The following is a 19,851-nucleotide window of genomic DNA, read 5'->3' as shown; positions in this document are numbered from 1 at the left end:
TTAAATGCAAGACCCTGCAAACCCCAGGGGCAAGCAAAGCAGAGGTGCCAGGAGAAGGAGGCTGGGAGGGAGGAACAGCTGTATGGCTCCCCACCTGGCCCGGTCTCCCCTCCCACGTGGGGTTCTCACTCCGTCCTGTGCTGCTGCCTCCTGGGCCCTTCTGACTGGCATGGCAGAAATAAAACCCTCTGTCTGTTCTTTATGAGCTCAGCGGAGACGGGCTACAATTTCCAAAAATAGCCTTCTAAGAAATTAAAAGGAAACGTAACGACACCAAAAGCATAGGGGAGTCAAGCGGCTAAGCCTGGAGGAAGCACGGACTGCCTTCCTGCACCTCAAATGATCTCCCGGTGGATGGGCCCCGCGCAGCAGGCACTCAGCCCGGGTCTCTCCCGCCTCGGCTTCCAGCAGCCTGGACCCTCTCCACAGAGAGCGAGGGCTGGGTCGCTCCTGCACAAACACTCGCGCGTAGTCCACCAAAATACCCTGCTCCACTCCAGGACACGGGCCAACGTCGCTTTTTCTTCTCCCACCCACACCCCCCCAGCCCTGGCTCCTGGTCCAAAGAGCCCAGAGAGCAGCAGATCTGGAGCTCAAGGCAGGCCCTGGGCCTTCTGGACCAAGCCAGTGGCCCTGCCAAGCCTCCCAGTCACTGGGGCCAGGAGCCCACAGTTACTCATGGTACAGCCCTTCTCAGACACGACCCACCTAAAGAGCTAGCTTCCCCATCTCACTCCACTGCAGAGGGGAGGGGACAACCGGAGAGTCGGGGGCTGCCACTGCATGCCTGATGATGCAGTCCCCCTTCACCCCCCATACCCCAAGACTCTCTCTGCCAGCTGGGCAGGCTCCTGACCATAGATGCCCCCACCTGCTTATCTTCATCCTCATTCACCCCACCATGCCCCGCTGGGCCCCCAGGTCCCTCTCCCACGCCTGACCCTGTTGGGGACACTTCTTTTTCATCTCTCTTTAGCCAAGTCAAGCTGGAAGTCATCGAAAGGAAGTTTACCAGAAAGTCAAGGCACACGGCAGAGGCAGGGAGGGAGAATAAGATAAAGCCCTGGCACGGGCACAGGATGTTTGCTGGGCACAGGTTCTAGGCCCTGATGGGACGAAAGTCAAGCACGGGAAAGGCCAAGCTTGGTGGGCTCAGGTCTCCCAGCCTGGGCTCCATGTGACTGAGAGGTGCAGCCTGCTCTGCAGCCAGCCTCGGCCCTCCCTCGACCACGCTCCTCAGAGGCGGATCCACCCGGGGCAGCAGCTCCCTGTCCTTCCCCACCGAGGACCCTTGGCTCACCTCATTCAGGCCCAGCTCTCACTGAACTGGGGCTCTGCCAGGCAGGGCCCAGAGCCTGGACGGTGCCTGGCGTGCAGAAGCCACTAGAAGCCTTCTTGCGGGCTAACCAGCGCAGGCAGGAGCGCTGGAGCTGGACAAACCCAGCTTTGAACCTGGCTCTGTCCATTAATAGCTGAATGGTCTTGGCCGAGTCCTTACCCCGGCTGACTCTCAGCTCCCTGTCTGTGAGAGTTGGGAGAGGAGGACTTTCTCACAGGGTTGGGGTGAGGATTAGAGGAGAAAAGGCTTGTGACACGCAGGGCGGATGGTCAAAGACTGCTTCTCATTCATTAAGCTGTGAGGCCACCGTGCCCGGTCTCCACCAGGCAGTTCCACCACTTCTGAGCCTGCTGCCATGTCTCAGCCAGCAACAGGTCCTGAGTCCTGCGGGGTGACCCCAGCCACCCTGGCCTCTGCACCCACCAACGGCAGGCCTGCTCTTCACAGACGCCAGGCAGCCAGGTCCACCCCCGGCAAGAGGAGGCAGTTCTTACTCCCTTCCAGCCTCCAGGCACCTGTCTCCCGGCCCCCCGTGGCCCCCTCAAGCCAGCCGTACCAGTCCAGGGGCACCACTCCGCTGTTCTTCAGCACCAGGAGCACCACTGAGGGCGGGGCATTGAATGGTGCTGCCCCGAAATTGAAGTCAAGCTTCAAGGGGGTGAAGACGGGGGGAATCTGGCTCATGCTGTGTGGAGCAGAGAAAGAGGCTCAGAGACCGGGTGGGGACAGGGCAGGGTCCTGCCGAGGTGGCTGGGTGGGCCACTTCTCTCCCTCCAGGTGGGAATTATAGAATCTGGAATTCAGGGACAGGGGTGGGTGAGCTCTTCAGACCTCAAGCCAACCCTTGCCTTCTCCAAGCCCCTCCAGGGACAGGCAAGAATTTGGGGCCCCTCCCACAAAGAGATGGGAAGCAGCTTCTTGGACAGGGAGTCTGCTTGGGATGTAGGCAGAAAGCGCCACAAACATCCCTAGATAGGCCCTGCCCCCATTCTCAGCCCAGCTCACCTGTGCCGTGTGGGCACCTTGTAGGTGAGCTCCCAGGGGGTGGGGTCGCGCTCCAAGTAACTGTTGAGCAGGTCCAGGGAGAAGAGGCGCCACAGGTGCTTCCGGGTGATACCCTCGGTGCTGCCCATGGAGCTGACGTCCAGGATGGAGAGTAAGGGGAACACAGCCACCAGGGAGACGTGACACAGCTCCTGCTTTTTCCCAGCCTTGTTATCTGGCGGAGGGGAAGATTGGAATAGGGTCGCCTCACAGCTGCCCCAGGGTGGGGTGTGCAGGCCCAGGGCCACCGGCCCCAGGACCCTCACCAGGAGCAGTGGACGGCCCTTGGGCTCTGGGACATTTCCAACAGCAGCAACCCTTGTCTGACGCTTTCTGTGTACCTGGCACTGTCCTAGGTGCTTTACACACCTGCATTTAATGTGCTTTGTTACTTGTTTTAAATGAATTTTTAACAACAGCTTTATTGATACATAATTTATATACCATAAAATTCACCCTCTTAACATTATATTCAGTGATTTTGTATATTCACAGAGCTGTATAACCATCACTGCTATCTAATTTTAGAAAATTTTCATTACCCCAAAAAGAAACCCAGTACCAATTAGCCATCATTCCCTGTTCACCTGTCCCCCTCCCCCAGGAACCACTGATCCGCTTTCTGTATCTCTCTGCCTATCCCGGACAGTTCATATAAACGGAATCGTGCCATATGTGGCCTTTGTGACGGCTTATTTCATTTAGCATGTTTTCAAGGTGCATGCATGTAGTGGTATCAGAACTTCATTCCCTTTTTCTGGCCCGTGTGCCATAGTTATCCCCGTTTTAGAGAAGAGGAAACTGAGGCACAGGGAGGTGAAACAAGTTGCTAAGATTCTAAGATTAGACTAACAAGTGCTGGAGCCCAGATCCAGCCCCAGACAGTCTGGCTCCAGTCCACACTCTTAACTGCTCTGCTGTGCCGCCTGGGCTCCTGCCAGCCTGCCAGGGACCGGCTAGTAACAGCCCCACTTTACAGAGGCCAAAGCTGAGGCCCAGGGAGGCTGAGGATTTGTCTAAGAGTCCACAGTAACTCAACACAGCTCACACGCACAGATGCCCACAGATAGCTGTGGCCAGCATGCGGCGTTCACCCCAGCCACCCAAAAGTACTTTCTAGCACGCCCCACTCGCTCTACTAGCTCTGCCTTCACCCTCAGCACCCCCACCCCCAGCCCTATGTCACAGAGCTCCGCACTTCCTCCCACCCTGCTTCTCCTTGCCAGATGGCCAGGTACCTCTGTGGGAGAGGAGAGAGTAGCTGACGGTCCAGGAGTACTGGGCCCGGTGTTTGGGACAGGCAGTCAGGCAGACAGTGTCCTGGGACCGGGGCGGCATGCTCCCCTCTGTCCGGTCCATCCGCAGGGCTGCTCAGGGACACACAGGTGGGCCAGTGGGCACAGGAGGCCTGGCCTCCTCTCTTGCTCCTTCTCAGAGACTCTTCCCTGGGCCAGCAGAGCACTGGCTGGAGAGGCTCTGAGTCAGGAAATGGGAGCAGAGTCCCTCCTCCCAGCCTAGGACAGAGGGGACTACACATCTTGGTGTCATTGGTACCTGCTAAGCACTTTTCCCCACCTAGCAGCCCTGTGAGGTGCTGCCCCCTGTCGCCCCACTTTACAGATGAGGACAGTCATCCACTGGAAGTGCCAGGTTTTAAGCACTGCTCTGCCTGACCCAAACCAGGTGTGGCTAACCAGTCTGAACCAGCCCCCCACCTCCCCCGGCCCCAGTCCCAGCGCAGGTCCGAGTACCGAGGGGTTGGTCGTCGACGACCTCGGGGCTGCACTGCTCCAGGTGCAGGCGGTAATAGAGGGTGCAGTTGCCCTCGTTCAGGAGGACCAGAAACCTGGACTGCTCGCTGTTCACAAGCACATTGCCAAAGTCCAGCTCCTTCTCCTCTGCCTGAGGGCCACAGTCAGCCAGCTGGGGGCAGGGGGCTCCCCCAGGCCCGCAGCCCCACTCTCCAATCCCCATCCTCAGAGCATCTCCCAAGGAAGGGCAGGCCCAGGGGTGTGGGTTCCTACCCCCTGCCCTCTCGGAGCTGGGTTCCCTGCGGCCTTCTCTCCCACCCTGGCCCCCAGCACCACCCCCGGGCCCCCAGGGCTCTGTCACTCACAGTGAGGCTGCTGGTGACGCCCACACCCACCAGCCGCAGCATGTAGTGGGTGGTGGGGGGGCGACTGACACGTAGGGGCAGGCCGGCTTCCCAGACCCACAGCCCCACTCGGAACAGGTATTTGGTCTCCTCCAAAGGGCTGAAGGTCCACATCAGCGTCTGGGGTCACAGAGATGATCGCTGCATAGGAGCCTCTGGAACCCCCTCCCCTGGGTTCCTGGCTGTCTGAGGTCCCATCGCTGGGTGTCAAGCTATGGCAACCCTTTCTGAGTATTTCCCCTGTGCCAGGCACTCTACAGGGCATATAGTATGTCATCTCTCTAAGCCCCTCAATCCTACATCCCTACAAGGTCAGTGGTATTATTTTTGTGCTTTATTTTCTTTTTTCTTTATTTTTTATTTATTTATTTTTTTTGAGACAGAGTCTCACTCTGTTGCCCAGACTAGAGTGCCATGGCGTCAGCCTAACACACAGCAACCTCAAACTCCTGGGCTCAAGCAATCCTACTGCCTCAGCCTCCTGAGTAGCTGGGATTACAGGCATGCACCACCATGCCTGGCTAATTTTTTCTATATATATTTTTAGCTGTCCATATAATTTCTTTCTATTTTTAGCAGAGATGGGGTCTCGCTCTTGCTCAGGGTGGTCTCGAACTCCTGAGCTCAAACGATCCACCCACCTCAGCCTCCCAGAGTGCTAGGATTACAGGCGTGAGCCACCGCGCCCGGCCTGTGCTTTATTTTCTGATGAGAAACTAGAGGCTCAGAGACGTGAGGTCGCTTGCCCAGGGGCAGACAGCTAGTGAGGGTAGGAGGTGGGGCGTGAACACTGGAGGCCCGCTCCAGAGTCTGTGTGAGCTCTCACCTCCCTGGTGACTGTCGCCTGGGGTCTTACAGATGCCTGTGTTGGTTGTTCTTGTTCCAAGTTGGGCCTCCCCAACTAGTCTGTAGGGCCCTAGACAGGGACAGGGGGCTGCTATTTTGGGTGACATCCCTCCCTTGGGACTGTGGAGTTCCCTTCCACACATCGCTGATAGCCGGCCACTGGAGCTCAAATCCAGCTGCTGCAAACCACCCTCCCAACAACCTCACAGCTTTGGGGACCAAGGATGGAGGGTGGACATGCCCCAGGCCCTGGGTTCCTATCCCAGCTCTGCACCTCCTAATTTATAATCTTAGTAAATGGCTTCCCCCCTTGAGTGTCAATTTTCTTTGTAAAATGGGGGTGATGATGAGGGCGATGATAATCCTCCTCACAAGGGGGAGAGGGCTGTGGACTCATGGGTGGGTGCACATGGCAAGCCTGGCCCATGCTAGGCACGGTTGAGAGATGATGGTGATGGCACCCTTCCCCCACCCTCGCAAGGCAATGTCAAGGCCACTCACAAGGCTCTCATTGGGCTGGATGAGTCCCCTGGAGGGCTGGACGGCCAGCATCTTCTGGTACTGCTGGGAGACCCTCCACTCAAACTGCAGGGGCAGACGCGAGGGGTTGCGGAAGGTGAAGGGGCTGGTGGAGGAGCAGCCCACCAAGGTGGGCTTGAAGTAGAGGCTCTTGCAGGAGTCCAGCTTCAGCTGCAGCGGCTCCTCCCGGCTATGCATGCTCACCTCCTGGGGCCAGAGGAAGGAGGGAGCGCCCTGATCTCAGCCACAGTCCTGGCTCCCGCCCATGTTCAGGAAGCCATGGGTAGGCAGCTTTCCCCCTTGGAGAGGGCAGTGGAAGCCCCTCTGCCAGCCTGGGCACAGGCAGTTTCTGCTGAATGCAGAGTCGATGGTGACTGACCCAGGACATGATTCTTGAAAGTAACTCAGGGACCAAGAGAGGAGATAAAGACCATTTCATGGAGCCAGACATGGGTCCACCACCCCAGACCCTGTCCCTGGCCTGGCCCCAAATATCCTTCTACCGCCTGCAGATGTGAGTCCTTTCTTGCCCCCAGATCCTTCCTCTGGATTCTCTGTACCCTCTTTCTTGGTCCCGGACCCCATGAAGTGGCTAGGCAGGGCCCTGAGGGGTGGGACAGTTGTTCACAGATGTAGCCAAGGAGTTTCCTCCCTATTATGCTACTTCCTGGAGGAGGAGCGGCCCCCAGGCTACTTTAGGGGAGCCTTAGGGACCAACCCCAGAATGTGGTTTTGAAAAGGGAAGTCCCAGACTACGGCTCACTCCCAAGGACCCAGGTCCCTAGCCCTGCCTCCTACCTTGAGATACTGGGGGCAAAAGTTGAACTGCAGGTAGAAAATGTGCTGCTTCCAGGAGTTGCCCTTGGGGTAGGTAGAGATGAGGAAGATCTGGTGGGCCCCAGGTGCCACGAGGCCTGACGTGGGCCGCAGGGTGATGTCTGAGCTGCTGTGGGGGGCCAGGCTGAAGGTCAGCAGCATGGAGCCTTTGTTGACCAGGAGCAGGCTGCGGTAGGCAGGCTCGCAGGCGGGCACCGCAGGAAACAGCTAGGATGGGGGAGAAAAGCAGAAAAGAGGGACCCTTGCTCTGATCTCCACTCCCAAGACACCCAGGGACATAGCGGTAGGCTTGGGAGGGACTGTGTCCAGGAGATCCAAGATGCCACCATGCAGCCCATTCGACACCCTGGGAACAGAGAATTGAGGGAGGCCCCCACCTGGCACCAAATAATGCCTTTGTTCTGCAGAGACTCCTGACAGGGAAACAGGGTGGCCACAGGCCCCTGAGAAACTCAGGCCTCCAAGTCCTCTCCTCACGGTTAAAGTAGAAATTGTTTCATTTCAGGGTGCCCTCGAATCACCCTTTGGAGAGCCCATTTTCAGAGAGCCCTGTCCAGAGGCTCTGCAGTGAGCAGCCCCTTCTAGATGATTCTCATGCAGGCAGCTGAGGGGAACCAACCTGAGTAATCCCAGCTCCCAAATACTCTTTAGGCATCTAGGGTGTGGCCAGCACCAGCTAAGAGCTGAGCAGGCTACAAAACACAAGACACACACTCCTCAACAAAAGCGCCCCAGGCAGCTGGGGCCGCAGGGCACGTGTGGGAGCCAGCGAGGGAGCCACGTTGTTGCCGGGAATCCGCAGGGCTGCAGCAAAGGCCACACACCACTGGGAGGAACCAGCCACACGCGGAGGAGAGCCTGTGAGTCAGGGAGGGCTTCGGGAAGGGGTGGCCCCTGAACTGAATCTGGGGGTGGTGTAGGTTTAGGACTGAAGGGGACAAGTGTAACTGATAGGGGAACAGGACTGTCCCCAAGCACATTGTCCCAAAGAGGCATCTTTCCAGCAACAAAAAGATTAATGTAAAAGCTAACAACGGCAGTGGAAACCAGACGAGGCCTCAAAGGTGGAAGCAGAGTTGGAAGCGGGAGTCTGGCCCCGGGCTCCGTGCTTTTCAGCCCTGTGTGTCATCCTGCCCCTCAGGTCAGCGGGGTGCCAAGGGCCCCAGGGGGAGACCTGGGAATTACGACCACTCAGGCAAGGGGCTGGCTTTGCCTCCCCCATAGGGCTGGGTGCCCCCCAGACTGTCATATCCCTAGGGCCTAGCCCAGGACTTGGCACAGCAGGCGCTCGGTAAATAGGGCATGAACAAATGAAGGAACTGGAGAGTTTTCAACCTGAGAGTGAGAGGACGAGGGGACCGTTTCAGCCAGAGCAGGGAAGGGCCAGATGTCCAATTCCCAGACTCTCTCCAGTCCCAGTCCAAGTGCCATGGCCCAGGAGAGCCCTGGTCATAGAAGGTGCAGGGATGTGTTTCTGAGGCCATCGGAGAGGGGAAGAGGGATCTGCAGGCCAAGGAAGAAGCCAGGGCTTCCCTGTCCCCCTCCCACTGCTGTAGGGGTCACGCTCACCTTGGGGGCATCCAGGCAATAGTGGGGGATGTGGTGCTCGAAGGCAGCATCATAGCTGTGGCCTCGCGCCCGCACCGTCAAGCACCAGGATGGGCACATGGTGCAGTCCTCCTCGATGTTGTTGTAGCTCCGCAGGACCTACAGCGGGGCCGGACCATGGAAGAGCTCAGAGTCCTGTGTCTGCCCTGTGGGGCGCCCCACCCTGCCCCTCCCTGGCCCTGTGCTGCAGGAGCCCTTGGTGGGCACAGGAGGAAGACAGTGCCAAGAACCAGAGTCACAACCCGGCCCCTCCCGCCGGGAGCCTGGCCCTGGACAGAGCACTCAGCAAACACTCTCGTTAGGGCTCGCAGGGCCGGAGGCGGGTGGGGCGGGACGTGAAAGCAGCATTCATTCTGCAGGAACCAGCCCGGGGAAGCGCTGGCCAATAGAAATATCACGTGATCCACAAATGCCAGCCACAAATATAATACTAAATGTTGCAGTAGCCACATTAAAAAGGTGAAACATATGAAATTAATTTCAATAATATGTTTTATTTAGCTCAATAGAATGAAAATCTTATCACTTCAACATATAACCAATATAAAACTATTAAAGAGATATTTTACATTCTTTTCATACTGTCTTTGAAATCCGGTGTGTATTTTATACTCACAGCACATCTCAATTTGGACCAGCCACATTTCAAGTGCTCAACAGCCACGTGTGGCTGGCAGTGGCCGTTTCGGACAGCCCAGGTCTAGATCCTGTAACCTCAAAATCTGCCAGGCTAAGCCTCAGCAGGGCTAGGCGTCCGCAGCCTCATTCCTACAAACATCCACTTTCCCCCACTGCCAAGACCTTCAAATGAAGGCAGTGAAAGACCCCACCTGGCAGGCTTTCTCAGAAGTATGGACATGGCCCCAAGTAGGGAAATGAAAAGACCAGGGCTCAGAGACATTAGGAACTTGCCCAAGGTCATGTAGCTGGTAAGTGACTCTGATCTTGACTGCGCGGCCCCACTCTGGGCCCCAGCACCCTGGCCATGGCAGAGCCGAGACACAGGGAAAGGCAGGACTGGCGGGCCAAGGAGGGAGCGCCACGCATCTGGGACTGAGAGCTCCTGGCTGGAGCACTGGGGCTAGGGACAGCCTGCGCTCTGAGTTCCCCAACCAGGGGAAGCTGTGCTAGAAGCCCCTTCGCTGACACAATTATCCAGGGCCCCTGACGCTGTCCCCAGGCCCTGGCTCCTGCTGGCCATAGACCCCCTAGAGGGACCATTTCCTACTTCATGGACCAGTAGAGACACTGGGAAGGCCCCTAGCTGAGCCCCAGGGAGCTACTCCTTGTGAACCAAATTTTCCCAAAGAGCTTGATCCCAGCTGAGTTCTGCCTGAGAAAGGAGGGGGGCGGAGGGGGGCCATGTATGGGTAAGACAGAGTCAGATGGGCCAAGTCACATGTGAGCCTGGGAGGAGACAAGCCAGTAGGGGCCGCTGTCCTGCCAAGGAGAGAGGGAGAAGCTTGGCACTGAGAGGATGGAGCCCTCTGTGACCCCTACCAAGCCCCTGCTGTTCAGGCTTCAGCAAAGACCCCTCCCTGCCCCTGTCATCTGCGTGCACACACCTTATAGACAGCGAAGCCTTCAAGCTCCGCCGCGTAGAGGTAGTTGGGGTAAGTCGGCTGGAAGTGCAGGCGCATGGCCGTGGACTTGAGTGGGGGCACGTCGCAGGTTTCGGGGGTTACCCAGAAGGGGCAGTCAGATCTGCGCGTCCAGACCACAGTGATCTTGCCCTTGGTGTGGTTCATCAGGCACAGGGGGACAGGGTTGGGGGCCTCAGGCCCGGGGCAGGCACCAAAATCCACCTCAACAGGCTCTATACTGACGGGCGGGGGGAAGATGGCCATGTCCCTGGTGCCGTCGAAGAAGTACTCAGTCACTGGGGGGATGTAGGGGTACCGTGGGGCTGGCATGTCCCCCAGGTCCTGTATGGGAGAAGACAGGTGGACAGGCCCCAACCGCCATTCCTCCTGCCGCTGGCTGTCTTACGCGCTCCTGTCTGGAAAAGGCTGCAAGAGCTCCATCCGGCTCACCCACAGGGCTCTAGGGGCACAGGACTGCCCAAGAATCGCTAGAGAAGGAGGCAGCCTGCCCCGGGTGGGGCTGGAGCGTCTGGGCCCAGAGGGGTTCACCCTACCTCCACGGGAATCATGAGGGCCCCGTCCTCGTCCCGCTGCAGCTTCTTCTCCTCCAGCATGGCACCCAGGATGTCAGGCGGGTACAGCGTCAGCCCCCGGGCCAGGTGTGTGCGGTACCAGGCAAGGTGGTGAGGCTTCAGGATGGCCGGCTTGGTGCTGTCCGAGTGGCACGTCCCAATCAAGTCCAAGAAGAGCGGGTCCTGCGCCATTAGTCCATGTGCAACAGTGCACAGGAGGGGCAATGGGGCAAGGAGAGTGCTGGGGGCTGAACTGAGGACAGAAGCTGGGCAGGCAGGATGACAGAGGTGGCGGGACATGAGCTCCAGGGTGGCAGGTGGGGTGGGCACCCCACAGCGGCCAGGAACAGTGGGATCCAGGGAAGGTCAGGACTAGAACATCCCAGCCCCTGGGACGCTCAGCCATTGTCCACCCTTCTCTTTCCCCTCTGCCATGGCCCCTGGGCCTTCTACTGCCCATCCTACTGCCAGCCAGGAGACCTGCAAGACCAGAATTCAGGCCCCCCCTAGGGGAGGAGAACACAGAAATGGCCTCATCAGGCCTCCCTCTGCTTCTGTTCTTCCCCCTCCCCAAGGCCTCCCCTAGCCCATCCTGTACCTGCACAAGGTAGACAGATACACCCCAGAGCCTGGGCACCAGGTCAGGGAGGAATCGTAGGCTAGATTTCAGTCCCTACTTGCCATGTTGGCCAGGTGATGGTGTGACCTTGTCCAGGGGCCTGAGGTCAGGGTCTAATTTCAAAGCTCTCTCCCTACACATGCCCCTGGTGCAGTCAGGGCAGGATGGCCACAGAGTGAGCACTCATGTGCCCTGACACTCTAGCCCCCCAACCTCCTGCACATAGTGTGTCAGCCAGAACCCTCCCGTGTCCTGGCCATGCTCCAAAAGCAGGAGCTGGGGCCTTGGAGGAGGAGACGACCCTGGAAGACAGCCCCAGAAGTTCCAGAATACAGGGGAGGTGCCCACCAAGCCTTGTCTTCATCACTGGGCCTCATATGGCCCTGGATCAGCCCTAGGGGAGCCCCTATTCCCCTCAGCCTCGGCCCTCCCCCGCTGCTCACCTGGTGGTGGATGAGACAGGCCACCCGCCGAAAGCAGATGATGGGGTGAGTGGGCTGGAAGGTGCAGTGCAGGGTCATGCGAGCCTTGCCCACCAGGGTCCCGTAGGCAGGCCTGATGCTGAAGACGCTCTCCTGGCAGTCGATGGCAAACTGGAAGTGGGCCGTACAGTCCGACTGGTTCTCAATCCACAGGAGCTGCTCCGAGGAGCGCTCCCCAAGGTGCACCCAGCCGAAGTTGACACAGTAGTACTCCAGGGACACAGCAGGACCTGGGCATAGAGATGGGGTCCCTGTGAGTGGGGCCTGCCCCCGAGTAGGGCTGGGGTTTCGGCCTCCTCAATGATGTCTCAGAAGGGGTCCCACTGATGGGAGGTGGTGCCGCCTGGAGACAGAGGCCAGACCGGAAAGGCCCAGAGCCCTGGCAGCCTGAGCAGAACTCCAGCACCCTGGGGTGATGGTGGCACTGCTACCTCCAGGTGTCCACGAATGATTACCCAGCGGGCCACCAGGGGGCAGCAGACACCAGGCTGAGGGGTGAGGTGGCCCTGGCTCTTCCTAGCAGGGAAGGAGCTCTTCAGAATCCTCTGGGCTGCTCCTGTCCCCAGGAGAAGTGCAGCATCCTGGGGTCACCAGTACCTCTACAGAAACCAACGACTTTGAGCTGGGTTTGCGAGCCACAGCCAGAAGGCATGATGGAGAAGTAGTCCATGGTTCTGGTGTCCAAAGTCTCGGGGTGGAAGAACACTGACACATATTTCTTCTCTCCTGGGGGCACGATGCCATGGGCCATGGAGCATGAGAAGGCCTGGTCTTTAGCCAGCAGGTCTGGGGAGATTTCAATCCTGAAGGGGGCATTCACCTGTGGGGCCAGGTTGGGGTGAGGGGTCAGGAGCAATGTGTGCATTGTACTGAGGTGTCCAGCCGAGGGAATGAGGGCAGCTGGCACCCAAGCTGTGCCCCGCTGGCCAGCTGTGGGCATGGGGCAAGGCTACCTCTAGCAGGAGGAAGGAAGGGGCCAAGCCACTTGCCCTGAACTGGGCCTGCCCAGAGGGGACACCTTTTTCTTCTTCCAAAGGTGCCATCACAGCTAGCTGTGGGCCTGGGGTCAGGACAGTCTCAGGGCTGCCGCTTGGATTGCACTGGGGGGTCAGGGTATACCCCAGCACAGCCCCCAGCTGAGAGGAGAAGGGGACACCTGTTGACAGCTGTTGACACACGTGGGTATCAACAGACACGGGTTATGTGAAGCTTGGGGCCAAATGTGTGGAGAGAAAGGAGGACATTCTGTAAAGGGAACGCATTTTAGGAAAACCCAGTCCTGGGGTCCTGCCTCTTCCCCTCCCCACCCATGCTTACCACCGACGGGTTATGTAGCTTGATCTGCCTCTCAACCGTGCAGCCTACAGCAACAGAGCCGAAGTGCAACACTTTCTGGAAGCCCTCTGCATCCTGGTCCTCTGGTCGCTTGTGCTTTATGCTCACCAGCAGCTGGGCGCATTTGGCTGGGGAGAATTGGGGGAGTCTTGGGGGAAACCCACCAGGGCCTCTGTGGCCTCAGCTGAACAGCTCCTCAAAGGAAGCAGGTGTCCCCGGGGAAAAATCAGTCTGCAACCTCACGGAGGGCAAAGAAAAGGCAAAGCCAGCAGGGCCATGGGGAGGGCAGGAGGCTGGTGGAGGCCCCGTGGTGGCCTGGCCAGGGCAGGAGCTGGGGGCCACACTGAGGCCTTGAGCCCAGGGGAGGTGCAGCAGGCGGGCTTGGGGACAGGCAGGGGCTGGGCCTCACCCACAGCCTGCAGCTGGATGATGCTCTTCTGCCGGCTGCCTGCCCCGTACCAACACGTGGCCTGAACTTCATGGATGACAGCTACAAGGGGCTGACAGGTCACCTTGATCCTACAGGCTAGGCCTGGCTCCAGCAGCCCCGTGGTGGGCAGCATCTGGAATGGGCTGGGGACCTCCCAGGTGAAGAAGGTCGGCAGGTCCCTGGGGGATAGGAGGCAGGTCAGGGCCACAGGGCCCCTCCTGACCACTGCTGCTGCTTTAGCAAGGCAGAGGCATGGGGCCACCCTCTTAACTCCTCCACCAAGATATGCTGGTCTCTCCTGCTCCCAGGTACCCTCCTCACAGCTCTTGCTCTCCCCACCTCTGAACCTCAGTCTCTGCCCTCACCCCACATTGTCCAGGCAGAACCAGGCCTCAGCCATGTCCCCGACGGCACACATGGGCAGCTGCAGGAACGGTGGGCAGGTCAGCTCATGGCAAGGCAGCGTGGCCCGCAGGTCCACACAGAACATCCCCTCTGCCTTCTCAAACCACACTTGGTCCACGTACTCCTTCTGCAGCATGGGGGCGGTGGCAGAGGTAGTCATTGTCAGAGGCACCTAGGTGGTACTCAGGGACCAGATAGCCCACCCTCCCTCGGCACCCCCAACACAGCCGCTGAGGGCTGGACAGGGCCGTGCTCCACCACTGCAGACTCTGAGGAGTGGGTCGGCTGCCCACGCCCCTATATCGTCTTGGTCTCGGAGATTAGTGCCTGTTTCGTGGGGTAAGTAATTGGAGGAAATTTGGAGGGAGCAGGAAAAGGCTAAGGAAGCTGGGGCGTTCTGATGGCTAATACAGCGTCCCCACATTTGCCCCCCAGTATCCAACAGGGAACATGCCTCTGCCTGATACCATTAGGGTCTGAGCCCTTTTGGGTTTTTGCTACAGCTGGCAGGACACACATGTGGCGGGGGGGCACCTTCCCGCTCTGTCCTGCTTGCTGTTCTGAGGTCCCTGTTCCCGGGTTGCCCGCCCGCCTTACTCTCTGTGACAGAGCTTACCTTCTCTAGAGGCCGGAAGATGATGGGCAGTGTGAGGGTTATGCCCGGGCTCAGGAAGATGGGCTGAGGGATGACTGTGAAGAAGAACTTGGTCTTGGGAGGCCTGCAGGAGAGAGGGGGTGGACACTTCACATCAGGGCTCAGAACAACAAGAAGAGGCAGGAAGACTAGGGAGACCCTGGAGCTGAAGGGCTTGAGTCCTTGGGGCCACAGAGAAAGAGACGTGGGGGTGAGTGTGGGAGGGGGACACACTAGGGTTTGGTCAGAAGAGGACCTGTCTCTCTCCTCCTCTTCCTTCTATTGTCACAGCCCTTCACCCTGAAGGAAAAGGAGGCAGCATTTGTAGCTGTGGTGAGCATGGCGGGGGTGTAGGGAAGGACGCCCTGACTTAGCAGAGCCCCTGAGCACTCAGCCGGGGAAGGCTGGGAAGGGAGGAGCCAGGGATGCTTTTCCAAACAGAGGCCTCGGCAGGGCCGTAGCCTCCAGGGGGGGTCAAAACTGTAGATGCCGCAGGCTTTTAAAATATTAACAAGATGATGACAACAACCACTCTATAGCAATAAATGTTTAAGTTTAGATGCAATAAATTCATTCCTAGGGAAAATATAACTTGCCAAAACTGACTCAAGAATTATACAATAAATTTTATGGCCATCCTACCTAAAATCATCAAAGAAATGGAACATGTAGTCAAAACTCTTCCCACAAAGAAAACACTAGGCCAGGTGGCTTCAAGGCAAGTCCTGCCAAGCATGTGAGGAAAAATATTTCTGCTCTTAAAGTCTTCCAGTTAATATAAAATGAGGAAAACACTCATCAACACAGTATATAAAGCCATCATAATGTTGTTACCCAAACCTGACAGAGGCAGGAGAAAAAAGGAAAATGACAGCCCAATCTTACTCATAAACAAAATATTAGCAAAAAGAATTTAGCAATGTATTAGAAAGAATACTCAGTCATTACCAGTTGTGTTCATTCTAGGAATACACGGTTGGGTTAACATAGAAAATCAATTAATATAATCTACCATATTAATAAATTAAGAGAGAAAAAACCAAATGATCATCTCAATATAGAAAAATATTAGATGTGGTGGGCACAGTGGCTCACACCTATAATCATAGCACTCTGGGAGGCCAAGGAGGGAGGATCACTTGAGGAGAGGAGTTCAAGACCAGCCTGAGCAAGAGTGAGACCCCATCTTTACTAAAAATAGAAAAATTAGCCAGGCATGGTGGCGCATGCCTGTATTCCCAGCTACTTGGGAGGCTGAGGCAGGAGGATTGCTTGAACCTAGGAGTTTGAGGTTGCTGTGAGCTGTGATGCACGCTATCTGGGGTAACAGAGTGAGACTCTGTCTCAAAAAAAAAAAAAGGATTAGAAAGAGGAAAAAAATGCCATTTTCCATATAAAATATAAATGTGTGCATGGAAGAAAACAAAAGGATTAGCAAATAAATTATTAGAATTAATAAGAGGATTTACTGAGGTCTCTAGACATATAATTTTTATACCCATATACCCATTTTATACCCATATAAAAAATAAATGATATTCAAAAATTATCAACAAAAACAACTTTAAAATATGTCATATATAAAATCTACAAAAATATAAAATGCTTAGGAATAAATCTAACTAAAGATGTGCAAGATGTCTATGGAGAAAACTTTAAACTTTATTGAGAGACATGAAAGAAGACCTAATAAATATAGAAATATAGAAATACACCACGTTCATGGATCGAAAGAATCAATATCGTAATGATGTCAATTCTCCCCAAATTGATCTATAGATTCAATTATATCCCAATCAACATATTAAAATGTTTATGTATATGTATGCTAAGCTAATTTGAATATTTATATAAAAGTTCAAAGGGCCAAGAATAGCCAAAACAATCTTAAAGAAGAATGAAGTTGAAGGACTTACACTACCAGATATCAAGATTTACTAAAAGTTCTAATAATTAATTCAGGTTAGTATTGGCCCAGGGATAGACAAGTAGATCAAGGGAACAAAACAGAGTCCAGAAATGGACCTGTACACATAGGAACATTCTATATACGTCAGTGGTATAAGAGATCATCAGAGAAAGTATGAACTTGTCAATAAATGGTGTTGAGACAACTGGACATTTCACTGAGGAAAAACATGTCATCAGATCCCTAGTTTAAACCATTCACAAAAATCGGTTCCATACAGATAAAAGACAAATACGAAAGGCCAAAACTATAAATATAAAGTCTTTCAGAGGATACTATAGGAGAATATCTTCATGACCTAGGGGTAGAGAAGAACTTCTTAGGCAAGGCACAAAAAAAGCACTAACAATAAAAGGCAAAAATTGATAAATTTTATTCCTTTAAAATTTAGAACCTCTATTCTTCAAAAGATACAATAAAGGGAGGAAAAGACAAGTCATAAGGTAAGAGAAGATATCCACAACATGTAACCAACAAAGGATTAGTACTCAGGATAAGAACTTATACCAAAAAAAGAAAGAAAAGAAAAGATATTCTAATAGAAAAACGGGCACACACTTGAACATAAATTTCACAAATGAAAAAATGTAAATGGTCAATTACCTAGGAAAAGACACTCACCCTCATTAATCAGTAATCAGGAAAATGCAAATTAAAACCACAAGTTACCATTACTGGCAAAAATTTTAAATCCTGACAATAGCAATTATTGGTAAGGATGTGAAAGAAGAACTCTCTAATGTGGCTGGCAGGCATCTGAACAGATGCATGTCCTTTGGAAAATAGTTTGGCTTTGTCTACAAAAAGTGAACATATACATGTCCTAAGCCTCAGCAATTCTACTCCCATGTATATACCCCTGAAAAACTCGTGTACTTGTGCAACTGGAGATGTATACATGAATGTTGGTAACAGTCTCAAACCAGAAACAACCCAAACATCCCTCAACAGAAGAATGGATAAATGCTTTATGGTATAGGCATACACTGGAACACTATTCCACAGTGAAAAAGGGTAAACTATGGCTGCCCATGGATGCGTTTTACAAACATAATTGAGCAAAATGTAAGAGTTACAAAAGCATACCATATTCTTCCATTTATATAAAGTTCGTAAGAAGGTAAAGTTGATCATTTAGGGATGCAAACATAGGTGGTAAATCCATTTTAGAAAAGCAAGAAAATCATTACCATAAAATTCAGGATAGTGGTTATCTTCCCGTGTAGGGAGGGTGTTCTGTTAGGGGAGAGACACACGATGGGGGAAGGTGAGCGTCAGACACACATCATTATTCCATGATTTAATCTGGTTACATGGGTTCTACTTTCTAGAATTCTTCAAACTGCACATGTTTTAAACACTCATGTGCTTTTATATGACATGCTAAAAAGTTCTTTTATTTTTAAAATTTTTTTGTAGAGATGGGTCTCACTATGTAGCCCAGGCTGGTCTTGAACTCCTGGCCTCAAGTGATTGTCCCATCTCCCAAAGTGCTGGTACTACAGGCATGGGCTACCGCACCTGGCCTAAAGGATTTTTTGAAAGAGAGCCTGCTTTGGGGGGTTGGGGGTTTGGGGACTGGGTCCTTGGTCCTCATACTGGTACCTGTATGTCATCTTCTGGATTTTCAAAGATAGATTTTTCATAACCAGGTTCCTTGTGGTCTCCTTCCCTAGCTCCCAGCCTTTCCAATGCAGCTCCTCGGCCACCTCAATGCCCCAGATGACCCTTTTCTTCACTATGTCCTGCTTCTTTGGGAAGCATATTTGTATGTCTGTGGAGCTGGCTGGCTGCTCAGGTGGCAGGGAAAGGGGGAGAAGAAAAGAAGCATTAGTGGGGTTGGATGTAAAGACCCAGAAGACAGGCAAAGATCTCCCCATCTCCAGGAGGCAATAAATTGCACCACCCCTCACCCCCGTGTGATGGCCTGGAGAAGGAAAGTGAGGTCACTGGAACAACTTTTCAACTAGAGCCCCAGCCCTTAAAACCTTCCCTGGACACCCCACCCAGCCATTCCACCTGGCACATAAAAGCAGTGATAGCTGGCCTGCTCTGTTCCTCAGGGCACACTCAGATACCTCTCCCTCACATCCTCCCTCCTCCTCCCCATCCTGCCCTTGCTACAGAGGCCTCTCTTAGCTGGAGTGGTCTATCCCAGACCCTTTTCCAGACCACAGGGTCACTCCACCATCCCCTGTCCCATCCCTCAACTGGCTGGGGGAGCAGAGGAAGGAGCCAATGTGCCTGCAATCAACCTCCACCCACACCCTGACTTCTGGGGCCTCTCCAAATGATGCTCCTGGTGATGCCAACGATGCCATGTGCCAGTGTCTCCTTGTCTATAGTGGAAAATCCTTCCATAAGCTGATCCATAACCCCATCTATGTGGGCTGGAAGGGGAACGGAGAACCCCCCAGGGCAGATAAGGTGGCAGGAAGATGGCCTGGGTACCTCGTCCTACCATGGTCACTGCTATGAATGCTCAACTCATCGGCATTTTCATTTATCTTTGACCAAGTATGGCCTTTATATTGCTGCATAGCAAGAGGAAGGATGTAGTCACCCATTCAAGAAATACTTGTTAACTCCTACTATGCGCCGCCAGACACTGTGCTAGGGGCTGCGGCTACAATGGTCAACAAAGGCTGACAAACCCCTTCTCCCTTAGAGCTTACGTTCTCAGTTTCAACATTACACAGCATGTGGGTGGCCAGCATGGTACTTTCTTTCCCAAGGTGCCCATGGAGGACGGTGACGTGGGTGGGGGAGGGCAATTTACTATAAATATCAGCTGGGGTATCAGTCAGGGTCCAATCAGGAAAACAGAAGCCACTCTGGGTCATAAAACAGGGAATTTAATGCACAACCAGGGACAGTGAAGGAACCCAGGAGTTAGAACATCGAGAAGCTACCACCACACCTAGGTTAGAGGACACACCTAGGTTAGGGGACGTGGTGGGCTTATTAGAGCCTGGAGGCCTGTCTGGTGGGAACTGGAGCCACAGGGGAGATGCAGCAGCTGACAGAGCCACTGTCAAAAGCAGAGAGAGAGGAAGAGAAATGCCCTGGCTCCCCCTTCCTCCCACTTTCCAATCTCCTGTCAGCTCAGGGCAGAGCAGGGAAGGGGCGTGAGAGAATCTGAGCGCAAATAGGCCCAGAATGGCATGGACGGAGGAGCGAGATGCCTTCCAACCCTCGACCCTCAGGCCACAGGGAGGCAAGGACAACCACCATCACATCTCAGGAGGCACGTGCCACCCACCCACCACACAGACACACGCTGCATGGAACATATTCATACCCCAGAGCCACACCACTAGACGGCTGCACCGCAGAGAGAACCACAAAAGTTGCCAAAAGTAAACAACATCTATATATCAGTCAAACACAAAGTCCTAGGGGTCAAGGCTGGAAGAGCTATGTGAGAGAAGAGAGAACTCGCTCTTCCCTGAAGCCCTCCTGTCCCACGGCCTC

General features: G+C 54.5%; 1 protein-coding gene across 1 annotated transcript in view; it reads right to left on the bottom strand.

Annotated features, from left to right (window-relative positions):
* The window catches only part of CFAP65 (cilia and flagella associated protein 65), a 31,643-nt gene that overhangs the window by 11,501 nt on the left and 291 nt on the right, over nucleotides 1-19,851 (bottom strand). The window contains exons 2-18 of the mRNA XM_069474132.1: nucleotides 17,983-18,167; nucleotides 14,391-14,493; nucleotides 13,735-13,901; nucleotides 13,349-13,548; nucleotides 12,922-13,067; nucleotides 12,202-12,424; nucleotides 11,566-11,834; nucleotides 10,486-10,686; nucleotides 9,914-10,273; nucleotides 8,310-8,447; nucleotides 6,702-6,947; nucleotides 5,886-6,110; nucleotides 4,500-4,658; nucleotides 4,135-4,285; nucleotides 3,622-3,750; nucleotides 2,345-2,558; nucleotides 1,896-2,024 (exon numbers count right to left, since the gene is read on the bottom strand). Of these exons, the coding sequence (XP_069330233.1) occupies nucleotides 1,896-2,024; nucleotides 2,345-2,558; nucleotides 3,622-3,750; nucleotides 4,135-4,285; nucleotides 4,500-4,658; nucleotides 5,886-6,110; nucleotides 6,702-6,947; nucleotides 8,310-8,447; nucleotides 9,914-10,273; nucleotides 10,486-10,686; nucleotides 11,566-11,834; nucleotides 12,202-12,424; nucleotides 12,922-13,067; nucleotides 13,349-13,548; nucleotides 13,735-13,901; nucleotides 14,391-14,493; nucleotides 17,983-18,167 (3,245 nt within the window). The remainder of the gene's footprint in view (nucleotides 1-1,895; nucleotides 2,025-2,344; nucleotides 2,559-3,621; nucleotides 3,751-4,134; nucleotides 4,286-4,499; nucleotides 4,659-5,885; nucleotides 6,111-6,701; nucleotides 6,948-8,309; nucleotides 8,448-9,913; nucleotides 10,274-10,485; nucleotides 10,687-11,565; nucleotides 11,835-12,201; nucleotides 12,425-12,921; nucleotides 13,068-13,348; nucleotides 13,549-13,734; nucleotides 13,902-14,390; nucleotides 14,494-17,982; nucleotides 18,168-19,851) is intronic.

The sequence above is a fragment of the Eulemur rufifrons genome, chromosome 1 (genome assembly GCF_041146395.1).
Source record: "Eulemur rufifrons isolate Redbay chromosome 1, OSU_ERuf_1, whole genome shotgun sequence".
In the NCBI taxonomy this organism is placed as follows: Eukaryota; Metazoa; Chordata; class Mammalia; order Primates; family Lemuridae; genus Eulemur; species Eulemur rufifrons.
This window is presented reverse-complemented; position numbering and strand designations above follow the sequence as displayed.